Source organism: Scyliorhinus torazame, chromosome 17, assembly GCF_047496885.1.
Source record: "Scyliorhinus torazame isolate Kashiwa2021f chromosome 17, sScyTor2.1, whole genome shotgun sequence".
Lineage (NCBI taxonomy): Eukaryota > Metazoa > Chordata > Chondrichthyes > Carcharhiniformes > Scyliorhinidae > Scyliorhinus > Scyliorhinus torazame.
In genome coordinates, this window is record NC_092723.1 from 155,765,053 (window position 1) to 155,786,872 (window position 21,820).

General features: G+C 43.9%; 1 protein-coding gene across 7 annotated transcripts in view; it reads left to right on the forward strand.

Moving 5' to 3' along the window:
• The window catches only part of cluap1 (clusterin associated protein 1), a 32,497-nt gene that overhangs the window by 1,678 nt on the left and 8,999 nt on the right, over window positions 1–21,820 (forward strand). Inside the window, exons 1-9 of one of the 7 annotated variants that reach the window (XM_072481351.1) lie at window positions 1,143–1,201; window positions 2,499–2,610; window positions 4,435–4,519; window positions 5,074–5,253; window positions 6,040–6,135; window positions 9,271–9,354; window positions 11,318–11,451; window positions 14,085–14,226; window positions 18,170–18,242. In XM_072481351.1, coding sequence (XP_072337452.1) covers window positions 1,174–1,201; window positions 2,499–2,610; window positions 4,435–4,519; window positions 5,074–5,253; window positions 6,040–6,135; window positions 9,271–9,354; window positions 11,318–11,451; window positions 14,085–14,226; window positions 18,170–18,242 — 934 coding nt within the window. In that variant the 5' untranslated portion in view covers window positions 1,143–1,173. The other 6 variants (XM_072481354.1, XM_072481353.1, XM_072481356.1 and 3 more) reach the window with 6 other exon arrangements.

Sequence of the window (21,820 nt, forward strand, 5' to 3'; positions counted from 1 at the left end):
ATGAGGATTCTTTGAATTAACTGCAACTCCTTGCATGCCTGAGCACCTAATAAAGAAGATCTGTGATCATTCACAATCTCAAAACGCGGTGTTTTCTGAATTTCTCTGTTGACAATTTTTAAATGGCATGAACCATGTGACACAATCTGATTGTCATTCTAATCTTTAAGTTTGCATGCCGCAGGTAAAAACTTGTAATCCCCTTGGATAGACGATAAATCCTGGCAGTTGAGCAAATTGGCGGAAGCACCAGTGTCAAGCTTAAATAATATAAGGCTGTTATTAACATGTACGGCCATTGTCCATTCATTGTCATTACTAATGATGTTTATTTGATGAGGAACCCTCTTTGTTGAGGGTTGGGACGTATAGAAAAAAGTTGTCACCCGATTGTACATGGTGAAAATTAGCAACCAAATCTATCGTCACAACTGCAGACTTATATTTGCAATTGGGGAAGCTGCTACTTCACAAGACAGCTATGAAAAGTATTTGATTTTGCCATTGAGCATGGAATTGAACGACCATCAGTCCCAGAGGTCAAAAAGTGCAACAGATCAACAACAATAATGAGTCGGGAAGCAACATTCACCACTGCAACAACATTGCTCAAAGGAGCAATGTTAGCACTGGAACCAACAGGCACCAGATGAACAGGCAACAACAACTCACATGCGGACTGTTAGAGGGCCTGAACACTTTAAAGATTGTGTGTGCAAGGCATGTGTAGGGACAGGTGAAATTGTGGCAGATGAGAACGAACAAAGTTTTTTGTTTCTGAGTGATAATTTTCTTTATGGGCAATACCTGTAGAGCAACTTGCAAATTATCTACTCATGTTCTTATGGTGCATGCATTTTAAAAATGAAAACAAGGAGCTCTTTGGATAAATACATTTGTACCAAACTCATGTGACTTCTGATGTCTTGATATGTAAAACAAAGGTTTTTGGCCAGTTGCCATCTTACACATCACATGATGGAAATAGCAAACAGGGGATGAGATTAAGCTAGATCAACCATGATTTTATGATCTTATTGACTGGTAGAGCAGGGCTTGATGGGCTAAATGGCCTGCAGACTTCTTCTGATCTGTGACGTTTCACGTCACATTGTGATGTCACATCGGGCTCGTGTCACAGTGCCGCCATCCCGTGCAGTGACGTAACTGCGAATGTGGCGTCTCTCCCAGAATGCTTTAGGTAGAGCAACGTCCCTGGAATCTCCATGGAAACCAAGCCTCACAGCGGAGTGCGGGCACGGGAGAGGCGTTAGGAAAATATTCAGTGGGCAGCAACAGAGAGAGGGAAACCACGAACGGAGGGACAAACACGGACTGATTCCGGGCAGAGGGACTGTGAGACACTCGGGGATAAGCCCGTGGACTGGGAATAGGGGGACAGGCCCGGGTGGGCTGGGAATAGGGGGACAGGCCCGGGTGGGCTGGGAATAGGGGGACAGGCCCGGGTGGGCTGGGAATAGGGGGACAGGCCCGGGTGGGCAGGGAATAGGGGGACAGGCCCGGGTGGGCTGGGAATAGGGGGACAGGCCCGGGTGGGCTGGGAATAGGGGGACAGGCCCGGGTGGGCTGGGAATAGGGGGACAGGCCCGGGTGGGCAGGGAATAGGGGGGACAGGCCCGGGTGGGCAGGGAATAGGGGGACAGGACTGAATCTGATATGGTACGACAAGTATAGAGTTTTTGCTGGACACAAGTGAGCAAGATCTGATCGAGATCTGTGAGACCAGGCCCCACGGAGGCTGTAGATTCGGGCGGCATCATGTCGTTCAGGGACCTGAGGAGTAAGAATCTGTTTCATACCGGAGAGTTTGGACTGTGGGCTCAGGCAGCGCCGGGTTAGTAAGGGGTTGGGGTCAGTAGGATCACTTCAACACTCGGGGGTGAAGGAGTCTTTATATATTATTAAATATTATTGATATCCATAAATAGAAAATAGTCACCACTTTTAAATTCTAGGGTAGATACTGTTGAAGAGCCATGCTGTATCTTTGATGGATTACGCATTTTCTCTTGTACCACTTGTCCAAATTTGGAATCTGTGGGTATTGATGGGAATAAGATTTACTTTGAATTAACTCCAGCAGTGCACTCTTCCTTACACCATTCTTTCAACTTTATTTGTTTCCAGAAAGTCTAATGATTTGAGGCAGGATCAGATATCTGTGGGGTGCAATAACTTACCATTAGTTCCACATAATGTGTTAATGCCTTTAATTACCATTCATTTCTTAGACTTGTCAATATTCCGTCCTCAAAACTTGTTTAGAATGAGAGCTTTAGGAATCTGAGTACAAATGTGGAAACTCAGCAACCACACCTCCAGTTTGATGTTGCATGCTTTCAGAGTGCTCTCATGAGAAGTGTGATGTTGGGCAAGTTGTAGGAATAGTCTAACCAAAGCAGAGACAAGATTTTTGAGCAATGTGTTAATTGACCCATTTGTGCAAATACTGACCATCTTAACTTTTCTCCCCTCAGACTTCACCGAGATGATGAGAGCCCTGGGATACCCTCGCCTCATCTCCATGGAAAACTTCCGGATTCCAAATTTCCCTTTGGTAGCAGAGATTCTTATTTGGCTTGTGAAAAGGTTTGTACTCCTACAAGAGTATAAAGCTGTGAAGCACATTGTGGCTTGGTTTCTTTTAGAAAGTGCTCTGAATACTTCAGTTACTCAATGTATTATCTGTTGTGGAATTAAAGCCTGAGGTGGTGGGGTCAAATCCACTCTGACATCTGAACCCATAATCAAGGCTGCTTCTCTGGTGCAGGAATGCTCCCTAGTTGGAGGATTTACTATTTACCTTCCAACCTGGGCCGTCAAAACACATTTTCTGGTTATTCATCTTGTTTGATAATATTGGAATCTTCCTGTGTACAAATTGGCTGCAGCATTTATCTCTCTAACAACATTGAGTACACATTACGAAGGTTCAGTGACTGTGAAGCATTTTGAGATAGCCTCAGACAAAGTCACGCAGTTTGTTAATTACTACAGAAGGATACCCTTCGGAACCTGACCCCAGACAAGGATTAGTTCAGGGCAAGGGGGGGGGGGGGGGGGGTGATTTCCCGGAGGTGCACTGTGGTGCTCGGGGGGTCCTGCTTACTACACGCACAAGCTGATGTGTTTTTGGGGTTCTTTTTTTCAACACCATATCGGCAATCCTGAAGGTTAACTTAAAACCCTGTCCGTTAGTTGCTGTATTTGGGTGTCGGGCCACCCGGAGTTGAGGCTGGGGGTAGGGGTGGATGCATTGGCATTCGCATTACTGCTGGCCTGGCAACGGATATTGTTGAGCTGGAGGCAGGCAACGCCACACAGTGCCACAGCATGATTTAATGGAATTCCTGTACCTCGAGATGGTTACGTTTGTGGTGAGGGGGTTAATCAATGGGTTCTATCAGATGGCGGCTGTTAATTTTGTACTTTAAAGAGTTGGGTCACTGTTAGCTGTTAGTGGCGAGGAGGGGGGATTTGATTGTTGTTTGAGGTTATATTTCTGCTATCGGGGTTCATGTTACTGTTGTTGCTTGTATTTTTTGATGCAAGTGTTATTATGGTGTGTTGTAAATTTTTGATATAAATATGGTAAAATTTCAATTAAAATATTTTCAAAATAGAAAGGGGAAGAGTAGATAACTCTGATCACCGGTTTGAGGTGAGCTGTTTATTCTCATTGGGAGGTGTGAGATTTTAGTTCTGCTTCACCATATTCATAATGGTTGATATGGTTTACCATGACCCTCCTGAGTGGACACCCTTGAGCGTTCTAAATCCAGTCAGAAATGCGAGAGGTTGGGAAAAAAGTCTTTTAAAAAATAAATTTTGAGTACCCAATTATTTTTTTTCCAATTAAGGGGCAATTTGGCATGGGCTAATCCATCTACCCTGCACATCTTTGGGTTGTGATGGCGAAACCCACGCAAACACAGGGAGAATGTGCAAACTCCACATGGACAGTGACCTAGGGCCGGGACCGAACCTGGGTCTTCAGCGCCGTAGGCAGTAATGCTAATCACTGCACCACCGTGCCGCCCCGAGGGGGAGGGGAAATTATAGAATCCCTACAGTGCAGAAGGAGGCCATTCGGCCCATCGAGTGTGCTCCGAGAGGACCCCATCCAGGCCCAATCTCCGCCTTATCCCTATAACCCCACCTAACCTTTGGACACTAAGGGGCAATTTAACATCGCCAATCCACCTAACCTGCACATCTTTGGACTGTGGGAGGAAACTGGAGCACCCAGAGGAAACACACGCAGACACGGGGAGAATGTGCAAACTCCATACAGACAGTCACCTGAGGCTGGAATTGAACCCGGGTCCCTGGTGATGTGAGGCAGCAGTGCTAACTACTATGCCACCATGCCGTCCACTAGTAACTAATGTTGTTTGTGTTTTGTTTTACCAGATATGAGCCCCAGACAGATATCCCAACAGATGTAGATACAGAACAGGACCGAATTTTCTTCATCAAAGCTGTAGCTCAGTTCATGGTAAGCATCAAACAGCTCTCCCTCTGTCCAGTATGATATGGAGATGCTGGCGTTGGACTGGGTTGAGCACAGTAAGAAGTCTTACAACACCAGGTTAAAGTCCAACAGGTTTGTTTCAAACACTAGCTTTCAGAGTACTGCTCCTTCCTCATTCTTGTCTGCTTTCTTGCATCTTTGTAGAAACTTAATGTCAGTGTCTATATGCGCGATCTTCCTGGAGATCCTCTCCACTTTGAGCCGGCAGTTTGCGGTGTCGATGGTAGCCGTGATGTGGAGATGCCGGCGTTGGACTGGGGTGAGCACAGTAAGAAGTCTTACAACACCAGGTTAAAGTCCAACAGGTTTGTTTCAAACACTAGATTTCGGAGCACTGCCCAAGGAGCAGTGCTCCGAAATCTAGTGTTTGAAACAAACCTGTTGGACTTTAACCTGGTGTTGTAAGACTTCTTACTCTGTCCAGTATGTACAAACTGTAGGGCAGTATGAACCCAGGGATGAGATTCATTGAGGGCTTCAGTACTTTTTGTGCCTAGATTTACTTTGCTGTATTGCAGGCTACGAAAGCTCACATTAAACTCAACACCAAAAAGCTGTATCAGGCTGATGGTTACGCAGTGAAAGAGCTTTTGAAGATTACTACCGTTCTCTACAATGCTATGAAGACAAAGCGATTGGACAGAAGTGAGGATACTGAAGACGACAGTTTGAAATTCAAATTTGACTTGGGGTCAAAGGTGAGCAGTGTAAAATGATTCCTCATTTAGGAGAGGATTAGCACAGGAGTTTATTTCATTGATAATACTAATCAAGAGAATCTAGGGGCAAATTCAGCAAAGCTCTTCTGCTACTGAAGCAGATCTTCACTAGACAGAAGCACCTCTCAGGACCAAGTCTAGCCCTATATCTGACTCATTGTCCTTTCTAGAGAGATTGTACTTTCCATGAACTTCACCTTTCTGAATTTGCACAGTATTTTGATTGACAGGATTATGTTTAATGCACTAGCTTTGGTGCCATGTTTCCACAAGGTCAAATCAGCTCTCTTGACGTACCAGCATACTGAGAACTAAAAAGTGAAACTTCCTCTGGTTTTAATTCTGAACACACATGGGCTCGACCCCGACAGGAAACTCAAGTGATTTGCTCTGGATTCATGGACACTAAATGTATAAATGAACCCTAACGTTTTACAGATGGGGGAATTCAGTGCTAACCTAGAATCTATGCTTTGTGTGAAAACAACCCATAATAATGTTTTTTTTAAACCGCAAAGGAGACATTAAAAAAAAAAATTCAGAGTACCCAATTAATTTTTTCCAATTAAGGGGCAATTTAGCATGGCCAATCCACCTAACCTGCACATCTTTGGGTTGTAGGGGTGAGACCCATGCAGACAGGGAGCCCTCAGCGCTGTAGGCAGCAGTGCTAACCACTGCACCACCGTGCTGCCCAACCCATAATAATGTTTGAAAAGAGATGTGTTGCAGCTTCAATATTTTGCATCTTGTCGCCCATTACAGATTTCAGATTTGAAAATTGCAAGACAACTGGCCTCTGAGATTACCTCCAAAGGAGCAACAGTTTTTGATTTACTTGGAAAAGAAGTAGATCTGAGGGTGAGTCGGCAGAACCCTTTTCAACAAATAACTAATAACTGGAAGATATCAATACCCCAGAATGAAGGATGAATGGTTTTACTGTGTTCAGTATGAATGCACAGTATGAGTTCAACAAAATATTACTCCAAGTCTAATATGGTGTCAAAAACCTTGCTGCAGTTTTTTGTGGCCATGGTGAAGAGCACTTGATTCTGAACTTGAAATCAAATCACTGATGGATTGGCAATTCAAACTACAACAGAATACTGTGAATGCTGGAAATATGCAATATGCAAGAAAATGTTGGAACACTGAGCAGGCCAGGCAGCATTTCTAGAGCAAGAAACAGAGTTAATATTTCAGGTCAATGCTAACTGTCTGATTATCATCAGATAATTACATAGAAATTACAAATCTGAAACATGTCACAGGAGCTCCTCCCAATCTATATACTTATCTCTTCCACCTTCAAGCACTGGTCTAGCTTCCCCTTAAATGCATCTATACTACTTCTGAGTTACTTTCATACTGAGCTGAGGTGTGCTCTAGTTGAACAGTGCTTCGTACATTTTTAAAAAATATATATATTTTATTCCAAACACAATCATTGACTTACACAAACAGCAAATATAAACACATCACAAACAGTTTGTCAATTTTCCCCTTTTACTCCCCATAACTACCCCAACACCCCTCCCTCCAAATCCCCCACTCCCTGGTGACAAATTAGATACTTAAAGACAAAACAAGCTTCCATCTAACATAGAACCCCTCTTGCGACCCCTGGCGAACTTGATCTTCTCCAGTTTTAAAAATTCATAGGACTTCTAACATAGCGTCTGAATCAGCAGCATCTCTACACTTAAGGCAGCATGGTAGAACACTGGTCAGCACTACTCTATTGTGATGTAGATGTGTTTTTAATGCAGTGATTCATCATAGGGATCTGATCTGCAAAGGTAAGTTGACCCTTATATTAACTAGCATTGGGTAATTGTGTCATGCATTACACTACTTTTCCAATTCTCAAAAGTGCTATAATGCATTAAAAATGTTTTTAAAAAAAGTTCTGTCAGCCACTGCTATCATGTTCTGTACCATGATTTAAATCGACTGACAGCCCTGGCTGATTTTAAAAAAGGGCTGTTTTTGAAAGTTGAAAAAAAATTGACTGCACCTGCTCACTTCTGTTGACAAACTCTCTACTTTGCAGTGGAAATGGGACTTCTGTCAGTTTCAGGAAATGTAGCTGGAAGTTTTTGTCATGACAGCTGTAGTAGTTATCAATGTTTGGCTGGGATTCAAAAGGTCATAATAGCTTCAGCTCAGCAGGTAGTTTAGTGATCCAATGACAATTGAAATTTTTAAGAGGCTGTAATAACAGAATATTGATACGGTTTCTCGATTGTTTACAAACCTAATAGACAGGTAAAGGATGTTTTTTTTACACCGGAGTAGTTTTTAAAAATTCCAGCATCAATGATTGCGTGCTTGAATTCTGAGTTTCGATTGTTAAAAATTGTTTTTTTGCCCCAATTATTTAAAAATAGTTCTCATTGGTATTGCATGACTTCTGCACTGTAAGTAGTTCACAGGGGGAACAGCTATGGTGGATACAGTGGGGTAATGGAGGTGGCCTAGGGGATCTGAGAGGGCATCGGGGTTGCAGGGTGCAGTTTACGGGGCCTTTTAACGATTTTGGGAGCAGGGCTGCTATGTTGGGAACTGAGACAGGCCTTCTTATCGGCACACCTTCCCACCCACATTCTTTACAGCCTCCATCACAGCTCACAAAATGCACCACAAACCTGACCCCTGTATGAAAAGACTAAGTCACCCATGGGTCAGGTGTTCATTTTGGAAAACACAAAAATAAACAGAATAGGATTTTGCATGCCCACATGAAAATCTGGTCTCAGTGCAGTAAAGATAACTCTTAGTGTTGCAGGACTCCAGATAGCTGGAGGAAACACAGTTGTTTATTCCAAATATGATCTCATTAGAATGGGTGGCATGGTGGCACAGTGGTTAGCACTGCTGCCTTAGCACTGAGATCCGGGTTTGATCCCAGCCCCGGGCCACTGTGTGGAGTTTGCATATTTCCCCCCCCCCCAATGTCTGCGTAGATTTCACCCCCACAACCCAAAGATGTGCTGGTTAGGTGGATTGGCCACGCTAAATTGCCCCTAAACTGGAAAAAAATAATTGGGTATTCTAAATTAAATAAAAATCTCACTAGAATACAGACTTATCTAAGGGGACAATGATGTCAAGCCAGCTATTTTTAGTTTTAACTGTAAGCATGCAATAAACATTTTGTTTTTGCATTGATAATTCACCGCCTTGCTGCAGACCAGTGGAATGTAGCGCAAAGAGTAGGCATAGCATCATAGAGGGATGAGATTGTAGAAATGATTGAACTGCTAAATTTAAGTCCTTTGCTCATCTGTAAAAATTGTTCTCGAGAATGTTTCAGAGCAGCAAGCACCCCACTTCTTGCATCAGTCAATTCCATCCTACTCCCATCAACATATCCATCAACCCTGCTCTTTCTAGGAATGTTTCCAATTGCCTTTTGACTCCTCTGACACTGTCTACTTCAGCGTCCTTTTTCCATAACTTCAATACCCTTGGACAGAACCAGGGAACACAAGTGTAAGATACCTAAGCACGGAATTAGATTGGATGTCAGCAGGAACTCTCTCTTTCGAAGAGTCAAGTAAGCTCGGGAGCAAGATTCTCCCTCAGTGAGTGCAGATTCTCTGCAAATATTCCAGAGGGAGCTGGTTTATTTCCTGAGTGCAAAAAACATAACCTCATTTAGAAGGCAGGTAGGGATTGGGGGCTTTGTCTTCCTGACATTGTATATAGGGATAGCTGGGTATTGGGGGAATGTCTCCTCCTGCCACTGTGGGGCACCAGAGGCTTGTTTACTCACCAACTGGAGTCAGAGCGGAATGCTCTGTTAGTGAGTTTTTCCTAAATTGGCATGAAGTTACCCATTTCTCTCAGGAGATAGCATGTTGGGGGAGAGTTGCGTGGTCACATGGTGACACCATCAGACTGGTCTGATGGAACCAGCTGGTCTTTACCCGTCCTTTGTTTCTATGTTTTTTATAGTTTTATAGTAATGAGTTCTGCCATTTTTTACAGGAGATGAGAACAGCAGCAATAGCCAGGCCCCTGGAAATCAATGAGACCGAGAAGGCACTAAGAGCTGGAATTAAAGAAATTATAGTGAGTGATTGTATCTCCTCAAATCAAACAAAGAGGCCAGTGAAACTTTAGAGAGATTTAATTGGGGCACTTACTGTTGTCTCCACCTATCCCATTCTGTCCAGATGACAACAATTATGATTGAAAACACAGGGCAGATTCCATGTTTTGGAAACAAATTCACCTAAGTATTCATTACTAGCTGTATCTAATTTTGATAATTTCCCACTGGCTTTCTTCAAAACATTTGTTTCCCTACCTGTCCCAAATTACCATTCCCAAAGAGTATATCGGGTGGGGTTCTTCCACAGATCTGCTGAACTTCAGAGTGATAGGAATAATGTTTTGTTTTTTAGCTATAAAACAAATTGCAGAAATATCCAATGTTGATATATGGGAGGAAGAGTTGGGAGAGAGCATGGAGGAGGGGTTGTGGTGTGAGGTGCTCCGGGGAGTAAATGTCTCAACTTTGTGCGCGAGGTTGGGTCTGATACAGCTGAAGGTGGTGTATAGGGCACACCTCACAAAGGCGAGGATGAGCCGACTCTTTGAGGGGGTAGAGGATGTTCGTGAACGCTGTGGGGGTGGGGGGTGGGGGGGGGGTGGGGGGGGGGGGGTGGAGGAAGGGGGGGGTGGAGGAAGGGGGGGGGTGGAGGAACGGGGGGGGGGTGGAGGAACGGGGGGGGGGTGGAGGAACAGGGGGCGGGGCCTGCAAACCATGTTCATACGTTTTGGTCCTGTCCAAAGCTGATGGGGTATTGAGGGAGGTGTTCAGGATAATTTCGAAGGTGGTACATGTGAGGCATGAGCTGAGTCCTATGGAGGGCATATTTGGGGTATCGGATCGGCCGGGGTTGGAAGCGGGTACGGTGGCAGATGTTTAGCCTGCGCCTCACTGATCGCCTGAAGGTGAATCCTGTTGGGGTGGAGATCAGTTTCTCCAACCTGTGCCCTGGCGTGGCGGGGGGATCTGTTGGAGTTTTTAACACTCGAGAAGGTGAAGTTTAAGTTGAGGGGAAGGGTGGAAGGGTTCTACAATTAATGGGCTTTGTTTATTATGCACTTTCAAGAATTGGATGACGTTGAGCATTAGAGGGTGATGGTTTTGGGGTCGGGGGGGTGGGGAACTTGGACTGTGTTGAATGTTGTTGGTGACTATATATGGGTGGATGGTGGATTCATGAATCCTTTTCTTCAATGTTTGTATTTAAAATGTTGGGGGTTGGTGGGAGGGAGGAATTGTTGGCCAGGGGATTGACATTGTATTTGTTACTGTTGATTGTATGTTGGGGAGTGTAAATTTGGATGAAAATGTGAAAAAGGAGGAGAATGAAAATATTTATTTTTTAAAAATAGCCAACGTTGATCTTGCTTTGTTTTCTTGTTTTCTTTTAATAAGTCCTGTTCCGTGACTTGAGCATAAACACAAGCCCTCCACTCCACTCAAGTACTGGGAAGTGCTACACCGTTGGAGGCTACCTTTCGAATGAAAAGTTAAATCAAGGCCCGGTGCCACTATTTTGAAGAAGAACAGGAGAATGTCTTGGCCAATATTTGTTCTTCAATCAATTTCACAAATACAGATTATCTGGTCATTATTGCATTGCTGGTCATGGAAGCTTGCTGCGTGCAGTTGGCTGCCATGTTTCCTACATTACAACAGTGACTCCTTTCAAAAGTACTTAATTCATTATAAAGTACTTTGAGACATCTGGTGGTTGTGAAAAGCGTTCTATAAATGTAAGTCTTATTTTTGACTCATGCTGATGTTCGTGGATATTGGACTGAGCATTCAATGACCGAAAGCTTCCAGTTCGCAGGTGATTCCCACATCCTGATTTTTGTCCTCTTCCCTCCTGGGAGCAATTGCCAGATTTATTCAGGGGATATTTTGAGCCAGTGATTTTAGGGATTGGAGTAGCCACCTGGGGTAATGTTTCTATTATTGGAAACACACAATATTATACTGCTGTTTCTATGCCAGGAGCAAGTACAAAAGACCAAGGAAATGCTGAACAATGTTGCCTCTGATGAAGCAAACCTGGAGGCTAAGATTGAAAAGAAGAAGATGGAGCTGGAGAGGAGTAAGAAGCGACTACAGACCTTGCAGAGTGTCAGGTTAGACTCTGAAATGGCAGATAGTCTCCTGATTTGTGCACTGGCTTTTACAAATGACCAATCACAACCTTGCTGTTCCATTCATGGACCTTGCATGATAAAAAGAGAACATTGCGTGGATTTCAAGTAGCTTCAATTGAAGGGGTTGGGGAGTGAAGTTTGGTGGAGGGAGAGATAGTCCCTTTGTGAAGGTGTTTTTTTTCACTGAATTGATGGTGTTGGCAGGAAACAGATTCCACCATCTGTTGTCCCTGCACATTGTGCTCAAACAACATTTTCATAGCTGACAGTGCCTGCACATAGGGTAGTCCAGAAGAGTGGTGGAAGCATGTACAATGATCAATTTTATTACAATAGGTTGGGGCAGTAGGTGATATAAATGGACAGTTCAGACTTTTAAAAAAAATTTAAAGTACCCAATTATTTTTTTCCAATTAAGGTGCAATTTAGTGTGGCCAATCCACCTAATCGGCACATCTTTGGGTTGTGGGGGTGAAACCCACGTAGACATGGGGAGAATGTGCAAACTCCATACAGTCAGTGACACTGAGCCAGGATCGAACCCGGGTCCTCATAGCCGTAGGCAGCAGTGCTAACCACTGGGTCATCGTGCCACTCAAACAGTTGAGATTTTAATCAAAATAATTTTATCAAAATCATTCACCATTAATCTGCTTCCAGTTGCACCCAGCAAAACTGCTAGCCTAACCTAAGAAATGCAGCTCGACGTGTAGGTGACATACTTGGTGCCACAATAATGAAAGGACTGGAATTTGGTACTCAGTAGATTTATGGAATCATGGAATCAATCTTCCTCACAATTCTGTTTAGACTGAGACTTGTGCAGTTTGGAACAGAAAAATTGTTTGGTCCATGTTTTTTTAAAAGTTTAGAATACCCAACTATTTTTTCCAATTAAGGGGCAATTTAACGTGCCAATCCACCTATCCTGCACATCTTTTTGGGTTGTGGGGGTGCGACCCACGCAGACACGGAGAGAATGTGCAACTCTACATGGACAATGACCCGGGGCTGGGATCGAACCTGGGTCCTCAGTGCTCTGATGCACCAGTGCTAACCACTGCGCCGGCATGCTGCCCTTGTTTGCTCCATATTAACCGTATGGGGAGGCAGTGGTGTGGTATTGTCACTGAACTAGTAATCCAGAGACCCGGGGTAATTCTCTGGCGACCTGGGTTCGAATCCCACCAAGGAAGTTGGTGGAATTTGAATTCAATAAAAAATCTGGAATTAAAAGTCTAATGACAACCATAACACCATTGTCAATTGTCATGAAAACCCATTGATTCACTAATATCGTTTAGGAAGGAAATTTGCCATCCTTACCTGGTCTGGCCTTTTGAGACTCTAGACCCTCAACAATATGGTTGACTCTTCAGTGCCCTCAGGGATGAGCAATAAATGCTTGCCCAGCCAGCAATGCTTGCATCCCATGAACAAATAAAGAAAAAAAAACAGGTAATTACATCCATGTCCAGGACAAAGCAACCTGCTTGATTGGCATCTCATCCACAAACATTCACTCCCACCACCATCGGTCCGCAGTAGCAGCAGTCTGTGCCATTTACAAGATGCACTGCACAAACTCACCAAGGCTCCTTAAGCAGCTCCTCCCAAACCCAAGACAGCTTGCATCTAGGAGGACAAGGGCATCAGACACCTGGGAACATTACCACCTGGAAGTTCCCCTCCAAGCCACTCATGATTCTGACTTGGAAATATATTGCCGTTCCTTCACTGTGACTGGATCAAAATCCTGGAACTCACTCCCAAACAGCACTATGCTAACTACACCACAGAGACTGCAGAAGCTCAAGAAGGCAGCTCGCCACCACCGTCTTAAAGGCAATTAGGGATGAGCAATAAATGCTGACCTAGCCTGTGACACCCACATCCCATAAAATGAGTTTTTAAAAATGTTCAGTAATGTTAGGTGTCCTCCAGTCCTCTGGCACCTCCCCTGTGACCAGAGAAATAACAAATTTGCGTGCAATAATATCATGTGATGTACATTAGTTCATTATGCACTCTAGTGAGGTGAAAATGCACCAGTATTAATCCTTGATGCCTTGTATGGGAGATTCAGTAACCTCAATTTTCCAACCATGATGTGTTCCAATAGATGTTTGTAAACTTCAGATTTCAATTGCATTAACATAGTGGGCTGGTGTTCCAAACTATGGAATCATTCAGAATTTTTAGTAACTGTTTTCTTTTAAATTTTACAGTACCCAATTATTTTTTTCCCCCCAATCCATCTAGCCTGCACATTTTTTGGGTTGTAGGGGTGAGACCCACGCAAGCACGGGTAGAATGCTCAAACTCCACACGGACAGTGACCCGGGGCCGGGATCAAACCTGGGACCTCAGCACCGTGTGAATTTTTAGTGACCTTAAATAATTGGATCTGTTTCTCAATAGTTGGGAAAGTTGATCATTTTAATCGGCTAATATTAAAGATTTGCTGCCCTGCAAACAGCATGAGGAATTGCAAACCAGCAAAATATCATCCAACTAGAACTGACTGGTCTACCATTTACTACACAGCAGTGAGATGATTGGAGAATTGTGTTTTTACATGTAAAGATTCTTTGGCTTTTCTTTCACCTCAGGCCGGCCTTTATGGATGAATATGAAAAGATTGAAGAGGAGCTCCAGAAACAGTATGAGATCTATGTCGAAAAGTTCCGTAACTTGTGCTACCTGGAGCAGCAGCTTGAAGACCTGCACAGGATGGAACAGGAAAGGTTTGAGGTAGGTGACGGCAGATAACTAACTAAGGAAGTTGTAGCGGAAATGCAAGGTGCAGTTTGCCATCACAAAAGTTGAAGAAAAGTTTCTGGAGAACTGTAAAGTTAAGCTTTGTCCTAGTAACTTTGTCCCTCCATGTACTTGAGGTCATCTGAAACTCTGCTGCCTATGTCTTAACTCACAGCAAGTTCCATTCCTCATTTGCCTGTATGCTAGCTGACCTACACTGACTTCTGGTTGAGCAACGTCTTGATTTGAAAATGTTCATGTTTGTTTTCAAATCTCTCTATGGCCTCATCCTCCCAATGTCTGTAATCTCCACCAGTCCCACAGCAGTCTTTTAGGGTGAAATGTAGGTGCAACAACCCCGAGAACCCTGGATGTCTAGGAATATTCAGGACAATATGAAAGAAAGGCTGTTAGCAGGAACAAGTGGAGCAGATCAGCGGTAGCCTTAGTGGAATTTAGAAAGTGCAGGAGGCAACTTAAGAAAGCAATTAGGAGAGTAAAGAGGAGGCATGAAAAAAATACTAGTGCGCAAGATTAGGGAGAATCCCAAGATATTCTATAAGTATGTCAAGAGTAAAACACATTAGTGACCAAGAGGGCAATCTGTGTGTGGAGCAGGACGACATTGGTAGAGTGTTAAATGAGTATTTCACATCTGTCTTCAGGAGAAGGAGGATGTAGGTACAGAATTTGGTAAGAGGGACTCTGAGGTTGTTGAACTGTTTAACATGGAGTCAGGAGGTATTGGAGGTTTTAGTGGGCTTAAAAGTGGACAAATGCCCAGATCCAGATGGGTTGTATCCCCAGCTGTTGTGGGACGCAAGGGAGGAAATTACAGGGGCTCTGACCCAAATTATTAATTCCTCTCTGGCCACAGGGGAGGTGCCAGGGGATTGGAGGACAGCTAATGAGTTTCCACTTTTCAAGAAGGGTGGTAGAGATAAACCAAGGGAATTACAGACCAGTGGTAGGGAAACTGTTGGGGAAAATTCTGAAGGAGAGAATTAATCTCCACTTGGAGAGACGGGGTTTGGTCAGAGAGGGTCAGCGTGGCTTTGTCAGAGGGAGGTCATGCTTAACTCATTTTTTTAGGATGCTACGGGTGTGTAAATGAGGGTAGTGTAGTTGGCGTAGTTTATATGGATTTCAACAAAGCTTTTGACAAAGTCCTACATGAAAAACTGATAAAGAAGGTAAAAAAGCACATGAGATCCTGGGTAACTTGGCAAGATGGATCCAAAACTGGCTTAGTGGCAGGAGATAGAGAGAGGATGGTGGTAGAGGCTGTTTGTGTGACTGGAGGCTGGTGTCCAGTGGCGTACTATAGGGATCAGTGCTGGGTCCCTTATTGTTTATGATATATAAATAACATAGATGAGAATGTCAGGGGTGGGGGGTGGCGGTGGATTGTGGATGACACAAAGATTGGCAGGGTTGTTAGTAATGACGATGAAGATCTTGGGTTGTTGGAAGATTAATACAGATTGGTCAGATGGGCAGATCAGTGGCAGATGAAATTTAACCTTGAAGCGTGAGGTGATGCACTTTTGAAGGAGTAACAAGACTAGGAAGATCAGAGCAACAGTGGGATCTTGGGGTGCTTGTTCATAGAACCCTGAAGGTGGCAAGATAGGTTAATAGAGTAGTTACGAAGGCATAGAGGCACTTGTCTTTATCCATCGTGCAATAGATTATAAGAGAAGGGAGGTCATGTTGGAGCTGGACAAAACATTGTTTAGGTGTTCTGGAGTACTTCCTTTTGATTTCTCTTTGTTCCCATTTATTTTATTTATTTATTTTTTTGGGTCCATGGACCCATAATTGGAATGTACCTTTAAGCAGTGGACTCTCGCTGAGGCAGCTATCTAATCAGGACAGTGTTTTCGGAGAGGAGAAAACAGACTCGTCAATGTCCAGTGAATCCTAAGAACCAGGTTTGGAGGAAGTTAGTTTGATTGTCTTGATATGGGCTGGCCAGGGACAGTGTTTTATCATAGAATTTACAGTGCAGAAGGAGGCCATTCGGCCCATCGAGTCTGCACCGGCTCTTGGAAAGAGCACCCTACCCAAGGTCAGCACCTCCACACTATCCCCATAACCCAGTAACCCCACCCAACACTAAGGGCAATTTTGGACACTAAGGGCAATTTATCATGGCCAATCCACCTAACCTGCACATCTTTGGACTATGGGAGGAAACCGGAGCACCCGGAGGAAACCCACGCACACACGGGGAGAATGTGCAGACTCCGCACAGACAGTGACCTAAGCCGGAATCGAACCTGGGACCCTGGAGCTGTGAAGAAATTGTGCTATCCACAATGCTACCGTGCTGACAGAGTGTTCTCTCTAACAACAGTCAGCGATTGGTTCCTGTGTGCTGCTTCTGAGTGAATGGGCATAAGTAATTAGACCTTGAAAGAAGAAGGAATTCTCTCTCTCTCTACTGAAGTAACAAACTGTTTTATTATTCTAAAACTAGTGAGTTTTTGGTGCATCGTTACTATATATTTGAAATTATCTTTAATCTACAAAAAAAAGTAGACACCCAGAGAAAACCATCTCAAGTCTAGAAGGAAAAAGTATCGAAACAAAAGCTTGAACTCCTGAAAGACCTAAACTGGAAGCCATCCTGGTGCATCAGATCCTTTATCCTTTTATCATTATTTTCTTCTCTCTTCACCACCCTTTCCCTCTGTTATCTGTGTGCATATACAGAGTGGGGAGAGTTAGAAGGGTGTTAGGTAGTCAGTTACATTTTTGACAGTTTAATTGTATTACTGTTGAATAATAAGGCTATTTGTGTTAAATTTACAAACCTGGTGACTGCAGTTTATTGGTCCTCCGGTATTTTAAAACAACATCTAATTTCACTTCTGTTGCAACTGTGCGTCAAATGGGGTTGCAATTGACCGCATACTAGCCCAGGGTGTTATGACATAGGCCACAGCTGGAGTACTGTGTGCAGTTCTGGTCACCTCACTATAGGAAGGATGCGATTGCACTGGAGAAGGTGCAGAGGAGATTCACCTGGATGTTGCCTGGGATGGAGCATTTGAGCTATGAAGAGCGGCTGGATAGACTCGGGTTGTTTTAGAGCAGAGAAGGCTGAGTGGTGTCATAATTGTGGTGTATGGACAGGGTGGGTAGGAAGCAGCTGTTCCCTTTAGTTGGAAGGATCAAGAACAAGGGGACATAATTTTAAGGTAGGGGCAGGAGGTTTGGTCGGTATTCGAGGAAAACCATTTTCACCCAGAGGATGGTGGGAGTCTGGAATGCACTTGGGAAGGTAGTAGATGCGGGAAACCTCACAACCATTAAAAGGTATGTGGATGAGCACTTGAAATGTCATAACATTCGAGCTATGGGCCAAGTTCTGGAGAGTGCAATTAGTATAGATTGAGTGTATTATTATCGATGCAGTCTCTGTATGACTCTGTGACTCTATATCTGAGCCCCTTTAATTTTGGCTTCTTGTGCACCCTCCGTTTTAATTGCTCCACCAGTGGTGGCTGAGCCATCAGTTTCCCAGGCTCCAAGTTCTGTAACACCCTCCCTACATCTCTTTGGCTACCTTGTTTTCCTTCTTTAAGACATTCTTTAAAACCTAACTCTTGACCATACCTTTGGTCACTTAACCTAATATCTCCTTAGATGGCTTGATGTTGTACTTATTTTATGATGTCCTGTGTGTGCCTTGAGACATTTTATCATATTAAAGCTGCTGTATAAATATCGGTGTTGTTGAGGGGTCCTGCTTCTCGCAGACTTGGTGTTTTGCTCGTCACTCTAGCTGCTCAACCTCTCTTCAGTAAATGTTTTTAAGTTCTGACATTAATTCAGTCATTTCAAAACTGAGTTTTCGGTTATAATAATTGTTCAATCTTTGACTCTTTGTCAAGTGACTGTCCTGTTGTAACCAATACCCATTTTCCAGGAAACTGAAAACACATTGCGTCTGATGCAGAATAAACTGAAGGAAGAGGAGAAGAGGCTGATGAAAAGTTCGGGTAAAGTGACATTCTGTTCTGCTTTTCATTTATTAATTATTTCAACTGTTTAACTCTGTTTTGCTTTGATAGAAAGTAACTGGCTGTTGGATGTGAGTGAACCTGTGTGTAACCAGCTGTATTGATAACTGATCATTGTTCAATGAGTTGGACATAGTAGAGCTGTCAGCTTAAGTTCAGAGAATAGTATGAATTTCAAACACAGTATACAGTATACAATGCCTTTCGTAATATATGTGTATATGTCTGATGTGCAATCTGTGGATGACTCTTATAAAATTCCAATTAAGGGGCAGTTTTAGCGTGGCCAATCTACCTACCCTGCACATCTTTGGGTTGTGGGGGTGAGACCCAAACAGACATGGAGAGAATGTGCAAACTCCACACAGATAGTGACCCAGGGCTGGGATTGAACCATTGCGCCACCGTGCTGCCCCAATAATATATAACTAGTATAATGGTTTGCACTGTTGCTTCACAGCACAAGGGACCCGGGTTCGATTCCCGGCTTGGGTCACTGTCTGTGCGGAGTATGTATGTTCTCCTCGTATCTGCATGGGTTTCTTCCGGACGCTCCGGTTTCCTTCCACAAGTCCCGAAAGACGTGCGCTGTTAGGTGAATTGGACATTCTGAATTCTCCCATAGTGTATCCGAACTAGGGGATTTTCACAGTAACTCCATTGCAGTGTTTTAAAAAAATAAATTTAGAGTACCCAATTCATTTTTTCCAATTAAGCGGCAATTCAGCGTGGCCAAACCACCTATCCTGCACATCTTTCGGTTGTGGGGGCGAAACCCACGCAAACACGGGGGGGGGGGGGATGTGCAAACTCCACACAGACAGTGACCCAGAGCCGGGATCGAACCTAGGACCTCAGTGCCTTCAGGCAGCAGTGCTAACCACTGTGCCACTGTGCTGCCCATTCATTGCAGTGTTAATGTAAGCCTACTTGTGACACTAATAAAGATTATTATTAGAATAGTTATGTATGAGCCACATTTCCCGACATTACGGTGACACTCCAAAAGTATTACAGGGGCTGTGAAGCACTTTGGGACATCCTGAAATTCAGAAAGGTACAAGAGAAATGCAAGTTATTTTGTGTCCCGAGTACCGAAACTGAGAAGCATCAACAGGTGTTTAATCTTTTTAAGACTATCACACATGAAGCATGGACTGGTGCCACCCTTCCAGTGCTCCGCAAGGAACTATTCCAGCCTCAGTTGTGCCTGCCCTGGGGCTCAGTAAGCTGCTGTTCCAGCCTCAGTCCCATCTCTCCTGGGACACTAACATGGAAGAGGAGCACGAGATGCGAGTGACCTCTCATTGTGATGACATTGCAATGTTATATCTTGGTGCACTGACCAAGCTGTCACAGCCAGTCTCTGTACTGGGATTGCTTTTCAAGTTGGTTCACACAAGCTGGCAGAACAATTAGAACTGGACTCAGTACACTGGAATTTCCATAGATCCAGAATGTAATATCAAAGCAACTTAAAAACTTAACTGTTTCTTCTCTTCAGGTACCATTATCTCCTTCAAATCTGTCATCATCAGCCCCTCCTCAATAAACCCCAACCCTTGATCTCTCTCTCCTTGCAACTGTCACCCTCATCTCCAACCTTCCTTTCCTCTTCAATATCCTGAGCGTGCACACCTTTCCTGGAGCTCTTTGAATCTCTGCAGTCGGGTTTGCTCTCTTAGTACAAAAATTACGGGGCTCTTTTCAAGTCACAAATTTCATCTTATGTGACTGTGACAAAAGGCAAATTATTATCCCTCATCCTTCTCTATCAATCTGCAACTTTTGACATAGTTGACAACGCCATCCTCCTCTAAAACCTCTGCTCTGCTATCCAGCTGGTTGGGACTGCGCTTGGCTAATTCACACTCTACTGTTTCTATTCTTATCTATATCCAGTTGTTGCCAGATAATTAGCTTCAAGGGGATCTATTCCCACTTCTAGTGTCCTCAAGAATCAATCGTTGACCCTCTTATTTCTCATCTACATGTTGCCTCATGTCAACATCCTCTGTCCAAAAACTGTCAGTTTTCACATGTATGCTGGTGACACCTAACTCTAGCTCATCATCACTCCCTCGACTGCTCCGCTACCTCAAAATTATCAGATTGCTTGTCCAGCATCTAGTACCTCCTCCACCTATATATTTGAAAGATGAAACTCATCTCAGTCCATACCACAAACCCCATTCCTCTCCCTGGAAACTGTCTGAGACTGAACTAGACTGCATTCTTGGTGTTGTATTTGACCCAGAGAAGAGCTTCTGATCACATTTGTGCTGTCACGTGAATAGTGGCGTTGTGATATTAGTAATCGGCTAGTAATCCAGAAACCCAGTGTAATATCCTGGGGACCCGGGTTCCAATCCCGCCATGGCGTATGGTGAATATTTAAATTCAATAAAAAATCTGGAATTAAAACCCTAATGATGACCATGAAACCATTGTTGATTGTTGTAAAAACCCATCTGATTCATTAATGTCCTTTAGTGCCATCCTTACCTGTACATGTGACTGCAGTTCCAATGTGGTTGACTCTTAAATGGTCTTTGAAATGGCCTAGCAAGCCATTCTGTTCAAGGGTAATTATTAGGGATTAAATTAAAAAAACATTACCCGACTCTGCACCTCAGGCGCTGAAACCCTCATGCATGACTTTGTTACCCTAGACTTGACTGCTTCAAAAAGCTCTTAGCTGGCTTCTCATCTTCCACTCTCCATAAACCTAAGTTCACCTAAAGCCCTGCTGCTGACGTCCTGTGCACGCATTGACACCATGCTCGCCGCCATATATTGGCTCAGTTTTAAGCAACACCTCTATTTCAAAATTCTCATCCCTATCACTACCCGCCTCATCTTTAATATACTCCAGTTCTACATCCCTCCAAGATATCTATACTCCTCATTTCTTTTCCCAATTAAGGGGCAATTTAGCGTGGCCAATCCATCTACCCTGCACATCTTTGGGTTGTGGGGTGAGACCGACGCAGATACGGGGGGGAATGTCCACACGGACAGTGACCCAGGGCTAGGATCGAACCTGGTCCTCGGCGCCGTGAGGCAGCAGTGCTAACCCCTGCGCCAACGTGCCCCCTACTCTTTGTCATGATATGCAGACATGCAGATAATGATATACAGACAGGCAGCTAATGAACACAGAGAACAGGACATGACCAATGAGCAGGTAAGACACTCGGGTGGTATCTCACTATAAAAGGCATGAGGCGCTCACACTCCGCCTCTTTCCACTGATGAACATCTACAGAGTGAGTCAGGGTGTATTTACAGTATCACACCTCCAGCACGTGGCTAAGAGCTAGTCTGGTTCAGTCAGACTGAGTAACCATTCTTAGGTTAGCAGAGAGTCGAACTCATAGAGAACTGTGCTACTGGTTCAATAAATCAGATTGAACTAACTTCAAGTTCTGGAGTATCTTTTGGTTAAAGCTGCATCCAGTTGCAGCCTGTGTTATCCCAGAGTACATAACACGACACTCTTATTTTAACCTCTTGCGTCTGTCCAATTTTAATCACTCCAAATCGCCGGCCATACC